The 14065-nt window shown below is 34.9% G+C and overlaps 1 protein-coding gene across 2 annotated transcripts in view; it reads left to right on the top strand.

Moving 5' to 3' along the window:
- Positions 1 to 12265, top strand: part of PDS5A (PDS5 cohesin associated factor A) — a 111027-nt gene extending 98762 nt beyond the window's left edge. For both annotated transcript variants that reach the window (XM_025040290.1, XM_006922448.3), the window contains exons 30-33: positions 245 to 390; positions 1410 to 1518; positions 2755 to 3107; positions 9625 to 12265. In XM_025040290.1, the coding sequence (XP_024896058.1) occupies positions 245 to 390; positions 1410 to 1518; positions 2755 to 3107; positions 9625 to 9628 (612 nt within the window). In that variant the 3' untranslated portion in view covers positions 9629 to 12265. The remainder of the gene's footprint in view (positions 1 to 244; positions 391 to 1409; positions 1519 to 2754; positions 3108 to 9624) is intronic.
- The last annotated feature ends 1800 nt before the right edge of the window (positions 12266 to 14065 follow it).

Here is a 14065-nt window from a genome sequence, read left to right as displayed (position 1 = left end):
TAATTAAATATTGCCTAGTTACTATTAAGTAGAGGTAATACGACTTGTAATCATATTCAGATAAACACAGTTTTACAGAATTATCATTTCTAACATTTAAAATTTAACTTTCCAATTTAGAATTTAACTTTCCAAACTAACAATAACTCCTTGGTTTAGGCTAAACAATATCTTTTACACGTGCCTAAATTTATATATGGTTTTCAGTAAGGTATAAAATGACATGCATATGTGTAATTTTTAGCCAAAACCTGCTGGAGTACTAGGTGCAGTAAACAAGCCTTTATCAGCAACAGGAAGGAAACCATATGTTAGAAGCACTGGAGCTGAGACTGGAAGCAATATTAATATAAATTCAGAGCTGAACTCATCAACTGGGAATCGATCAAGGTAATTTTTGTCTCCACTTATTTCTGTTACTATCACTCACTACTTGGTTCATCTTTTAATTTTTTTCCTAAAACACTGTATATCACAAAAGTAGACTTTAGGAAACATTTTGGTACAAAACAGTAGTGCTGAGTTTTGGTAAAATTAATTACATAAATTGAGAGTACTGCATAATTTGAAACCATATAGCATCTAAGTATGTAGAAAAGTTAAAGAGAAAAATCATAAGGATTTTTAATCTAATTTACATGGAAATGTTTATATATATAAGAAAATATAACATAGGAAAATATGAAAATATAACTTAAATAAATTGAATTTTTAACTCAATGAAATCAGCATGAGTTGAGTAAAAATAATCTTCCCATTTACAAAAATGTTCCACGTTTAACATGTCAAATGTTTACTTCATAACTACTGCATAAGAATTTCTACCTTAACATACTCTTATCAACACTAAGAGGCTTCTAAAGATTTTATTCTTACTCACGAAATTTTAAGAATAAACTTAACTGGTAGTGTTTTATACACATTTGTAGCAGTAGAACCAACCCTAGAATGTAAAATTAAATTAACATGAACATCTGTGGTTTACATAGATGACAGGGCTCAAACACCCTCCCTGTGGCCTCTTGCATCCCTCACCCTTGCAGAGAATTGACACAAACTGGAGACAGCTATACTATAATCTGTCATTGTAATTTTGTTTTAGAGTTTTCCACCCCCAAGAGATGGGCTTAGAATAGTTGTGCTGTTTTGTTTCTTGGCAACTAATCTTTCTGTCAGGTGGTTTTAGACAGTCATTTCTGTCTTACATTAGTAAGGTTAAATGGAAATCAAATTACATGATATCATAGAGCAGTTGTCTATAAACACAGATCTGAACCTTGCTAACATTGCTTCACTTGGCCAGGCTTCTAAATTAGCCTGAGCCTCTTGTTTCTTTATTGGTATGGTAAGAGTAAACATTCTATACATGTGGTGAAATAAAGTAGCTTTGGTTTATTTTCCTTCAACAGGGAACAGAGTTCAGAGGCGGCAGAAACTGGAGTTAGTGAAAATGAAGAGAACCCTGTGAGAATTATTTCTGTCACACCTGTAAAGAATATTGACCCAGTAAAGAATAAGGTAAATTTTAACATTTAGCAAGTAGAGTTCTCCCATGGAGATTCTTATTAAAAATTTCATGGTAGGAGTAAGAAACCCACAGTGAAGAGCTTAAACCCACAGTGAAGAATATACATATAATATGTATATTATACCACCCCATGCTATACTTAGTGTGCCTCCACTCTCTGCCTACATCCACTTACTTCATTTTATAAGAGTTTATAATGGGTATCCTCTCATCCTATTTCTCGAAAGAATAGGAATTGAGAGTTTATGAGATCTTACTTTCAAAAGCTTATTGACTCCTGCCAGAGTCAGCACTGTTTTGTTTCAATTATATTTATAAAAGTTAAACTTTTGAGTGAACTTTTTAAAATATTTGAGTTTTTGTTTAATAGCTGCATTCTTCGTTGTTGACTTTTTAACTATGGCAGCCAATTTTCTTAGCTATTTTCTTGAAATGTGAAAGATTTGTAATATTTTCTTCTCCAGTTTCTGAAAAGTTTTCTGAGGGAAATGAAGATTAAATTATTAATTGAAAAGATATAGTCTAATTTTTTGGATGATCGTGTTCTTTTGTTTCCCTTGAATCAATTAAAATCTTATCAATTAAAATTATAATTGATTCCTAAATATATAATTCATAAAAAGGTCATTTTCATTCTGAAAACTATTGTTACTCCTAAGGACCATATGTCTGTTATATTAAAATGAGATTTTATTACTTTGAACATTTTAGATAGTTTAATATATGTAACAAATATCCTAAACTAGAAGGAAAAAGAAAAGGAAAATGTTCAGGAAAAAAGTAGGTTAACGATTGATGCTGTAAGAAGAGACAAAAGATTGAATGAGTGGATTGAAAAATTGAAGAACTTTATGTCACAGAACTACAAAGATTATTATAGTTAGATGGATCATAGAGAAATTAAATAGCATACCGAACTAAAACATGTTTCTCTCTTTTGAAAAGTTTAAAAATTTAGAGCATACCATAAATAAAAAGGACCTTATATCCACTGTGCATTTTTAATAAGCACTTATTTGAGTGCATTAGATGTGTCAAGCACCATGGTAAACACCATGCTCAGTCCTTACCCTCAAAGAGTTTGCATTTCTCATGGGGTGCAGGCAGTGAAATAGATGACCTGGAATCCCAACTCCTTTAAAATACTTTCAGAATACTTCCTTCTAATACAGATCATTGATATTTAAGGAATTTGTGTTTATCAGATTGTTTTGTGCTCTTTTTAGGAGATTAATTCTGATCAAGCTACCCAGGGCAACATCAGCAGTGACCGAGGCAAGAAAAGAATAGTAACAGCAGCTGGTGCAGAGAATATCCAACAGAAAACAGATGAGAAAGCAGATGAATCAGGACCACCTACCCCTTCAAAGCCCAGGAGAGGACGTCGACCCAAGTCTGAATCTCAGGGCAATGCAACCAAAAATGATGATATAAATAAATCTCTAAGCAAGGGAAGAAAGAGAGCTGCAGTTAGTCAGGAAAGCCCTGGGGGTTTGGAAGCAGGTAATGCCAAAGCACCCAAGCTGCAAGATGTAGCCAAAAAGGCAGCACCAGCAGAGAGACAAATTGACTTACAAAGGTAATGTATACCATTCTTTCTGAACTTTGAATTTAGACATTTATTCTTAGTATGTGTCTGTCAATCACTCCTAAATACGTAGGCATTTGGGAGTGAAAACTGCCTTTGGTTTTCCTAAGTAGGTTAGGGCAATTGTTTTTATTTCATAACATTAAGGACATCAAATAGAAGAGAGATCACCTTTTTGCCTTTAGTTAATTTTTATTAGGATGTAGTATTTTGATATTCTATTCAGTCGTAAGGACAATATTATCTTTTGCTTGGTGTCATTCACATACTTACACATGATTTTCTTAATACAAATGGCTCTTTTTTGGATACAGAAGTCCCAGAATGGAGAAGATAGAAGTCATGACACATGAACAGATATATTCCTACTCTTTAATTGCTGTTGTTACAATTTTCATATAAGTCAACAACTTACTTCTCCCCTCATCCACGTTAATGAAACAACTTCACATGCATCTTTGATCATTCTGGGGCTGGGATTTCAGATTTTTCACACAATAACAGGGGTGCCCCAGTTGGAGATCTAGAAGTTGGTTCCTTCTATATTTGACCTACAATTTGAACTTAGCACTACCTTCTTCCTTTTTTCTTTGTATACCTGTACCTAACTCTTCTCCCTCTGAATTAGATTATAAACATCTGAGCCAACTTTGATAACCTCAGGATACCCCCACCATCCTACTTCAGTTGTTTTATAAAGTACAGTGTTACTGAAACACATATGTTCCTAAATTACTATTTATAAAATTCTGAAGTTTGGGGCCATTTTTCTTTATAGCAGCAGATGCAGGCCCAAACCTGATCTAAGTAATGGCTGTTTCTCCTACTAACTTCTAGTTTTATGGACAAATAAGTGTAGTCATAAAAGCCAGTACTGGAAACAGATTACTTTTCTCCTCAAACCTCCTGGATTTGGAACAAAATACTTAACTGGGGCCTCTTTTTCATCAGTAAAACAGTATGATAACACCTTCGTTCTTCAAAGGATGTTCTAAGAATTAAATGGATCAATAAATATAAAACACTTAACGAAGTGTCTTGCACAGAATAAATGTTCAGTAATTGTTATAACCATTGTTTTGAATACACATTTCAGTTACACAAAAGTTGTACAGTTTCCTTGGAGACTGCCAGAATTCTCTAAATAGTGGTCCCTGTATGGATGCATGTGGATGCCAGTTGTTCTAGCGCTATTTGTTGAAAATACTATTCCTTTTTTTCATCAAATTACTCCTTTCTCAAAGATCAGTTGACCATAAGTTTGGGCCTACTTCTGGGTTCCCTATTTTGTTCTACTGTTCTGTGTCTTTCCTTTCTTTTTTTTTTTTTTTTTTTTCCCCAAACAATATCAAGTTGTCTTAATTACAGTAGTTCTACAGCAGTGGTCCCCAACATTTTTGGCTCCAGGGACCAGTGTACCTATGAGAATCTAATGCCCAGTAATCTGAGGTGGAGCTGAGGCAGTGATGCTACACTAGGGAGCTGCTGCAAATACAGATGAAGCTTCGCTAGCCCACTGTTCACCTCCTGCTATGTGGCCCGGTTCCTAACAGGCCACAGACTGCTCTAAAGGATTTCTAGAATGCTAGCCATTCCTCACCTACCCAGAATAATACGGGTCATCACACACAGCATAGAAGTACATTCTGAAACTTTCTGCCAAGCTTCCTTTTGTCTTTTCCATTCTTTCCTGAACCTAATATACAATTCTGTCCTTAAACTCTAGAATCATAACTTAGTCTTAGAATTCTGATGAATATTCAGCAAAATCTAACTTTAGGAACTTGCTCATGATATCCTCTTGCATGGAATTAAATGCATTATAGGCACATCAGTATTGTTCCTGTACTTCTCATTCACTCTTTTAACAAACACTTTATTGATCAGAGTGCCAGGCATTGTGCTGAGTACTAGCAATACAGAAGTATCCAAAATGGATAGATTCTTGCCCTCAAAGAGTATACTTCCCCAGCTTGTCAACTCCACAAGAGAACAGAAAACTTTCACTTTTAGGTCTGTTGATTGATACAGCAAAAATATAAGAATTATTTTTACAATTACTACATAAAACAGTGAAATTCTGAAAAAACACGTAGATGAATTTTAAGGATATTATGCTAAGTAAAATCAGCCAGACCCAAAAGGACAAATACTATATTATTCCATTTATTTGAGATACCTAAAGTAGTCAGATTTATAGAGATAGTAAGTAGAATGGTAGTTGCCAGGAGCAGGGGATGTCAGAGAGTTTACTAGGTACAGAGTTTCAGTTTGGGAAGATGAAAATGTTAGGGATACGTAGCAATGATTGCACAACAGTGTGAGTGTACTTAATGCCACTGAACTATGTACTTAAAAATGGTTAAAATGGTAAATTTTATGTAATATATATTTTATTACAAAAAATTGATGCATAAGAATAACTAATACTAATATAGTGCTTATTATGAGCCAGGCTAAATTCTACCCTCTTTGTTAACCTATTTAATCTTTACAACATCTCTGTCATTGTCCCAATTTACAAGAGAAGGAAACCCAGGCATAGAGGGTCTATGTAGCTTTTAGTTTCTTGGTTTATATAAATAGACTGGGGCCAGGATTAAACCTAGACATTTGTAACCACCATACTGTATATTATACTTTTAACATAAAACTAAGTCTTAATTCTACAGGCACTACACATGCGCACAAAACTAGTATAACACAGGATGCTCTGAAAATAACTTACTTGCATATTTTAAATAGTCAATGTAGTTCATACATGTAGTAGTTCCCATAAAGCAGATTATAGTTGCATACAGTGAATTTTTATAACTATTACATAAAAAGCTAGCTTATTTTAAATAATCACAGGTTAAACAAAACAGATCAGTTGTCGTCTTTTTAACCTCTTTCAGAGTATATGCAAACAAAAGGCCCTGCATTTTAACATGAGAGAGGAAAAAACCAAGAGAGAGATCAGATGTTTTTGAAAGTGGCAAACTTAAAGCACTTAATGCTAAAAACATTGTCAGACTATGCTGAAAATTAGTTAGAATGTGTGAGAGATCTTTGGCCTGGTTCTTGGCACATGTTAGTAGAAATAAGGAGATTATACCTGAAAAGATTACTTTCAAAGGTCATCTGGCCAGTGCCACCCACAGCAGGGCTTCGAATCCCTTAATAACTGCCTCAGTGTACTGCTAACAGTGGTAGCTATGGTTTTGTTTCTCCTCTAACTTACGCAGTATTTTGAAACATTTTTCAACTATGAACATTCAGAACTCTTATTATTTTTTCTCTCAATTTGTAAAAGGGGGTGTTTCGATGTATAGGCCACCAAATGATGGAATAGACAGGCACTAAAATAAAAGTTCATTGTTTGACTCAGCTGATGTTTTAACTGCCCTTCAACTTGAGAAAATGTTAAATGTTTAAAATCCTGAAGGTGCCAGCGTTATTTTTATTTTAGGTGGAACTGTAGCTTCCTACAGAATTCTAACATAATTCTTATTAACTGCAAGTATTACCTGTGATTGATTTGACAGTCCACCTGTATTTTCTTGAGACCTGGTGAGGATCAGACAGATTAAAGCCACAAGATTGAACAATTCTGAATATAGAATTAACATAACACTTTGAATCATCCTATTAAGGTTATCATTAGTTTCAACCAGCTAATTAGTAAAAGAGGAAATAGGGTTGCCAAACCTAAGAACTATCAAACATCTAAGGATGAACCCAGAGTAATGGAATCAACTCACATACTGCCCTGGCAACTAAAAGCGTAGCCTGGGGGCCTTGCATTGTGGAGACAGATCTGGCGTGCTACGCTAAAGTAGTTTACTCCTGGATTTTAAGCTTGAAAACAAAACTTTGATAATTAAGGCCCTAGTGCTTGTCAGTGGCCCTGCATTCTAACTCCAGATGCCACTTTTATCAGTCTTTTCCTTGCTTATTCTTCACACCTTTCACTTGCTTAATTTCTCACTTCCTAGATGGTCAGCTCCTGCCCTGGTCACATCTGTCACCACAGTAACACCTGCAAAGAACCTCTCCTAACATTACCCTAGTTGTCTTTACTCCACATACACCTTTGTCAGTCTGAGTATGGGATCCCCTCAAAGTAGCCAAGTCTACACCTTATGCTAGTACCACCTCCAGAAAATTTGCACGATTTTATCACTTGGTATTTATATTATTATCATATAGTATGACTATTAAAATTTTATTAAATACTTGATGAAAACCATTTTTGAGGCCCTAGTATATGCCAACCACAGTCTAGATGCTTTGTTACTTCTTTTAATCTTTCAACCCTGTTATGTAAAATTGATATATGGTAGCCTCTAGAGCCATTTTAATACCACAACCATCACTTATAATGTGTGTCAAGTACTAACCCCTCTAGAATTTCTTTTACTGGGTCCTCTTACTGACAACATTAGGTAAATAATAATTACGTTTAGTATGATTCCTACTTATATAATTTATTAACTAACTCAAGGATGGATACTTTATTCCACCAAAACATGGATGATGGTATATACAAAATTTTACTGGCATAGATTTTACTTCATAATCTGGGAGTTGATGCTGAGCATTTTTACTTGTAAACTTAACTATTGAATTTTTAGGTCCCTTTGGATTTTTGCAATAAATGTATTCCCTCAGCTATTTACTCTGTGTTTGTGTGTATTCTCCAATAAATGTTCTTGTTTATATTTTGAGCTCCATTTGGAATTGTTACTTCTTGTGAGAACATTTCTCGAATTCGCTCTCTGCATTTATAAAAATCAGGCATTTATATAATATGGTCAGGAAACAGTATCTGAACAACTGGACAGTTAATGTTGACTTTTTAAGTTTTAGATGAAGGGTTGATCATCATTTCAGTTGTTTAATTCACTTGTTCTTCCTTTATGTTTTTGAGCCATTATCCAAATGGCAAACAATTCCAAACATTTCACATTAAAAATGTGTTTTTATAGGTCTGCTGATTCTTGAGGATGTTCTGTATACACTTAAGGCCAACCTCTTTCACAAAGAAATTATCAAGAAACACCAGTGGAGAAACAGTTGTTAAACTTGGGACTTCTGGGGAAACTATAAATTTAAAGAAATTATCTGTAGGATAACAGACTACAGTTTTCCCATCTTTGGATTAATATGTTTTGCTTAGCATGCTTAGTGTGGAAGTGTTCAAGAATCTTGGAATTTTTATTTTTTTAAGCAAAGAATTTCCTGATTTCCTGTGCTTATTTGTATATTAAGAAAGTTTTCTCACATCACATAAGTTCATATCTTGAATTAGAGTGGCCCCTAAGTGTGTATTCTCATGTGTTAAATAACTGTATATTAGTTTGATATGAATATACTTTTAGTAACAAGTGAATTTTATCAAAATAGTATGAAATTTTTCAGAAGCCAAGTGCTCGGAAGTGATGGCATTTCATTTTGGGACATAGAATCAAGTTCAAGAAATTCTTCCAGGGATCTGGATCATTTAAAAGTCTGCAAGAGCAGTCAGGAAGATACTGAGGACTCAGAGAGAGTAAAGGAAAGCTTCCTGGAGATGCAACAGGCAGCCTGTAGAGAATTCTTTGATATCATATGATTGAACTTGTTTTGTATATTATAACAAGTTAATTTAATAGTCTCTGTAAGAATCTTAATCACCTAGCCTTTTTTAAAGCATTGTTATTTTTATAAAGTGTATATGTAATATTAGTATTAGGGGTTGAGAATATAAGTAAGCAACTCTGTTATTTCTCTCCCAAGTTTGAAATTGTTGAGAAGGAGACACAGTCTTAGTACTGATACAGCTCATTTAAAATGTGGAATGATATAGGCCAGGTGGCTACTAATGCCTTGCCCCTAAATTGAACCACAGGTAGACCAGAATGCACCTTTTGGGGGCAAAAGAGAACAAATCTAGGTAAGGCCAAGTGCCTCTCTTTGCCCCCTCACCTATTAGATGGGTTCTTCCTCCTCCCAAAGACGAGTAGGGGAGGGGAGACTAGAAAGAGGCCATATCCCACTCCTTTATGCTTCCAGAGATCGGAATTTCCTCCCTACTAGTGCAGGATTCCTCTAACCTTAATTAATAGAATTAAGCTAAATTTTCCTCCTTTTTTTGGTATACAAAATGTATTTGCTTACACAGTTCAGGAGGCAGAACTTATTTTGCTGCTTATAAATTCATTTGCCATAGTATCCAGTAATTTTTTTCTATAATATCACTTTGAAAGTATTAAAAATGACAGTTATTTTAAATAATAGGTTTTATTTTTATTGTTGTTAAGCATATCAGGCATTGGGTAGCAGCACTTAATTATTGAAAATAAAAACTTCATTGTTATTTTGTTTTTATGTAGTTTAGGGAAAGTCTCTTTCTAAGTAAAGTCTCAGGTGAAAAACGGAAGAAAAGCTTTTCAAATTTTAGCCAATAACTATAGAAATGAATTAATTCTGGTTTATTTTCTTGTTTATATCTTTTCTAACTTTGCTTTCTTCTACTATCCCCAAGGTAAAAAGAAAACTCATTTGCAAAGGGAGAAAATGAAGGCCAAACAGAAGCAGGATCCAGCTTCTGCAAAAACTTGGATTAAAAATGTCCCTGAACAGAAAATGAAGTTAACTACAGAACACACACTTTCTGCCTTGAAAACTGAAAGAAACTGTTACTTCTTTTTCACATGACCATAAGTCCTTTGATGGAAATGTACAGCAGAAACTCTTGAGAGGCTAAAAGCAACTCTATTCCTCCCCCAAGACTTTTCTTATGAAAAGTCAATAATTAAGCAAATTGCTTAACACTTGGTTCCAGTTCCTGCATATCTGGAGTTTAAAAACATAATACATCATTAATATCCATGCTGCAGTTTTTATTTTTAAAAAAAATAACAGGATGTCCTTACACTGATACTGAAAATTCATCAATTTTAGAGCCAGGAATTCCCATGTTACACAAGAAAAAAATAGAAGTCTACTGAATTAATTTTTTAGAAGAAAAGAGATCACATTAAATATTTCTTTGTTTTTCCTTTTTGGAAACTTTTATGTATAATTCTTTCTGCCTGCCTACTTTTCTGCAAAAATGAGATGTACAGATTTCAGTTCCCTGCTATGAAAAGTGATGTGGTGGCAATTTTATAAATGTTGCTTTCTGATTTTTATCAGAGTGAGGAAATAATTAAAATTATTGATTTCATATCACTTCATATTTTGATTTCCCCTTCATTTTAGTTTAATATAATTTGCAATAAATGTACATATTGTTGTTTCATAATGCATATCACTTTAAAATGGTTTTTACTCCTGTGATTATGTTGGAATATTTAGAATTTTAAAGGAGTAAAGACTATTCCTCATTTGGTTGATTTTATAATGTTTGTCACCAGATTTTTATTGTTGATGTAAAAAAAAGCAATTTTTTAAAATATTTGGACTTTGGCAGCTTTGTAAGGAAAGTTGGAGGTATTTAGGATTGCTATCAGTTTTCAGCATCATGTTACTGGGAAATAAGTGTTTTGCTTTTGTCTCCCAGTCTGGGCTCAGTTTTTATGTTTATTTTAGAAGACAGCTGTTGCATCAATATATTGTTTTCTGGCATTGTTCAGCATAGGTAATGTGTGCACTTTTTGTGTACACATAATCATATTTAAGTTTTTGCATAAAATAAATGCTTCTAGATGTCATGGTAGTCTATTAATCTTTTTATCATATTATGTAAATTTTTTATGTGAAAGGGCTAAAGTCATAAAAAACATGATTACAGTCAACTCTCCATTATCTACATAAAAGTGACTATGCCTCAGGTTTTGAATTTTTTAGTAATCATAAACTTAAAATCACGAAGGCTTATTATAAGAACTAATTCAGGAGGAACTTGAAATTTGTCCTTTCTCACGCTCTAAGTTACAACCTGCCTGCCTTCTCCACTTTAGGCTCTTTCTCAAAGCCCTAACTTAATGAGCTCAGTTTCCTTACACATACCTAACATGGGTTTGAAGATGTAAACAATGTTTGCTTTATAACTTGGTTTTGATAGGCTGTAGTCTACATAGGATGTAAAACGGTGAATGTGAGCTGTGTCCAAAAAGAATGATTATGTTAAATGTGAACTTACTGGTAGTAAATGTCACTTACATTCTCATAGATAATCAAGAGTTGGCTGTATATTGACTGAATGAAAGATGGGTAATTCTTTTAAATATGCATATATGCACATTTAGATATCAGATGATGGTTAGGAAACAATGGATTCCACTAACAGAAAACAGTATATTTTAAAGGGGCAGAAAAAGCCCTACTCTTCCTATTGCCTCCATAACCCTTTAGAAGGAAAGTATAAAATACTGCTTCCAACATACTGAAAAAGATTATCTATGCATAAACATCAGAGAAGTCCCTCAAGGAATCAGTGGGCATGTTCTATTTAGAAAGATTTTAAAGTTCTCTTAGCATCAGACAACTTGATTCTCAATGCCAAGAATTTGTCACCAATAAAAAGCACACTGGTAGGGACCTTCTTTCTCAACTCCTTTTGCTTAATTAGCATCACAGCTGACAAGATTACCCAATGTCATATTTGATATAATGTAGCAGAACCATTTGCATCAGCTTATGGCTGCTTAGATTTTTGCAGGAGAGGAGGTGGCTAAAAGCATCTGGTTCACATATGTAGGTAAATGGCCCACCCCTGATTTTGTTAATGTGATGCAAGTGTCTGGCACTAAGGGAAGGGAGAGTAGGATGATAGGAAGATTGAGCTGATGGGGAGGGACTTGCATAAGGGAAACTTGTCAGTTTTCCTTTAAAAAAGGAAAAAGTAAAATCCCTTAGGAATTTAGTATTTACATCTCAGAGAAATACAACACAAAGTGCAGACTTATATTTGAGAATTAATGTTAACCCTTTGTGTCTAGTTTGAAGCTTCTTGTATTTGTCAAACTACAAGCCAGAATTTTGTATCTTCTTTGATAAAAAGTGTGTATAATGTAAAGTAGTTTTGCATATTATTGTGCTGCACATGGGCTGAATTTTTAAACATTTTTTAAAGACTTGAAGCAGAACCTTGTAATTTGTGTAAATGACAAGTGTAAAATCCTACCATAAAATGCTAAAAATATGCATTGTTTCAAATAAAATCAAGAAATGCAGCATTATGTAGTAGTGTGGAGCCCTGAATATTCATGTACACCTCTGGCGTGTCACAAGCTGATAAAATGTGTGTGCATATTTTCTGTTTAGATTTTCTGGAGTCTGCATATCTTCTTAAGAAATCAAATGTACCTTCAAACTTCCTGGCTACATAATCTGATCTGGTTTACCATGACTGAGGTAGAACATAGATGATAAATTCTGATGAACATCTGGGAAATTTTAGAAGTTGCTTTTTAACCTAAGAACTAAAAAGTGGCCTTTCATTTATATAGCTATGATACATCTATTGCAAATTTCAAACGTGCTTATTTAATTTAAAAGCTACTTCATGGAGAGCAAGTAGATTACATAAATGTATCTGGAATAAGAGGTGAACAGAATGAGAAGAGAAGCTATCATCCCTAGTTCATATTCTACCCTTAGTGGGATAATTATTCCACACTTTGATACTTGTATTGTCTAGACTCCTGTCTTCACTATTCACGTCAATAAACTCAGTAGGAACTACTGGAGACCAAGAAGTAACCATCAGTCTGACAAGCTTTGCAGCCCCCCTAGATAGTAATGATGGCATTGCCTACAAAAGTTGTTGACTACAAGCCAGCAACAGTGTAGAATAATGAAAATGTGTGTGTATAATCATGTACCTCCTCAGCCTGCAAACCAGAGTTCCAAATTTTTCACCTCCATTAAAGTAATTATCTTGTATCATTTCAAAGTACAACAAGAACATGTATAAGGTCCCGTGGCTAAGGGCCAGGCTGGTGATCATGACCAGTTTTCATTATTTCTCAATGTTTATCAATACTAATTGCTAACATAAGGCAGTTTCCTCCCTCATGCTCTAGTTACTCCTGTAGCAAAGACCATGCATTCTGAATAAAATCCATTCCTTTTAGGAAACGTACTGCATCTGTTCTTCCAGGTGAAGATTGAAAAACAATCAACCGGAGGTCAGCTATACACCTCAGGAGTGCTGTAGTGCAAGGTCCAGACCTGTGGGAGCCAAAAAAAAATAACAGTAGGGAGTAGCAATTTTTTTCATCACACATATTTATTTAATCTGTACAGCCAGGGGCTGACATTAAAACACCAAAGTTGGTGCCTTGGAAGGACTCGCTATAAAACAATAGCGAGTCCGACACAGGCAGGTGAGACTGTTCCAGGTAACATTAAGTCTGGACTTGATGCTGTTAGAAGCAGAAAATCTCTACCTTCTTTATAGAGAGAAGTGCTGTTCTCAGAATTGTGAAATACAGGTCTGTCCTTAAATGTTTGGACTAAGCCAGCGCTGCCTTAGGATGAGCTGGACTTCATGGAGGAGACAGCTCTTCAGGTTGAGGGGATTCTGGGCAGAAGTAATCATAGAGTGGGAAAACTGCAGCTGAGGAAGGGCCAGTACTGTACTGCTACTTCACCAATACAAACCATGTGTGAAGAATTGCTCTATTTGCAGACTGTGGATCACCTGGTCGCAGCCTCCAAACTTTGCTTGTCCACCATCTTGAGTGCACTCCAATACACAAGTTCGGGTGGGTTGATAACTGGTTTCTTTGGACAAACTGTAATTCTAAGGAGACTAAATGGGCTTCTCCAAGAAGCAAAATTTGGCGGAGACCCAGGCAGTGAGTCTTTGAGGAGATTCACCTGGGTGGCCAAACACTCCTACCCTAAAAAACCTCCTGAAACCCTTTTCCTCAGGAAGGTGTTGGCAGTTTTGCTATCTGGGTCCTCCTGGCCTGTGATGGAGTGTACCCTCCAAGAGAAAGTTCAGCTGCAAAGACAGAAGAGGACCTGCCTCT

This window comes from Pteropus alecto, unplaced genomic scaffold (genome assembly GCF_000325575.1).
Source record: "Pteropus alecto unplaced genomic scaffold, ASM32557v1 scaffold57, whole genome shotgun sequence".
In the NCBI taxonomy this organism is placed as follows: Eukaryota; Metazoa; Chordata; class Mammalia; order Chiroptera; family Pteropodidae; genus Pteropus; species Pteropus alecto.
This window is presented reverse-complemented; position numbering and strand designations above follow the sequence as displayed.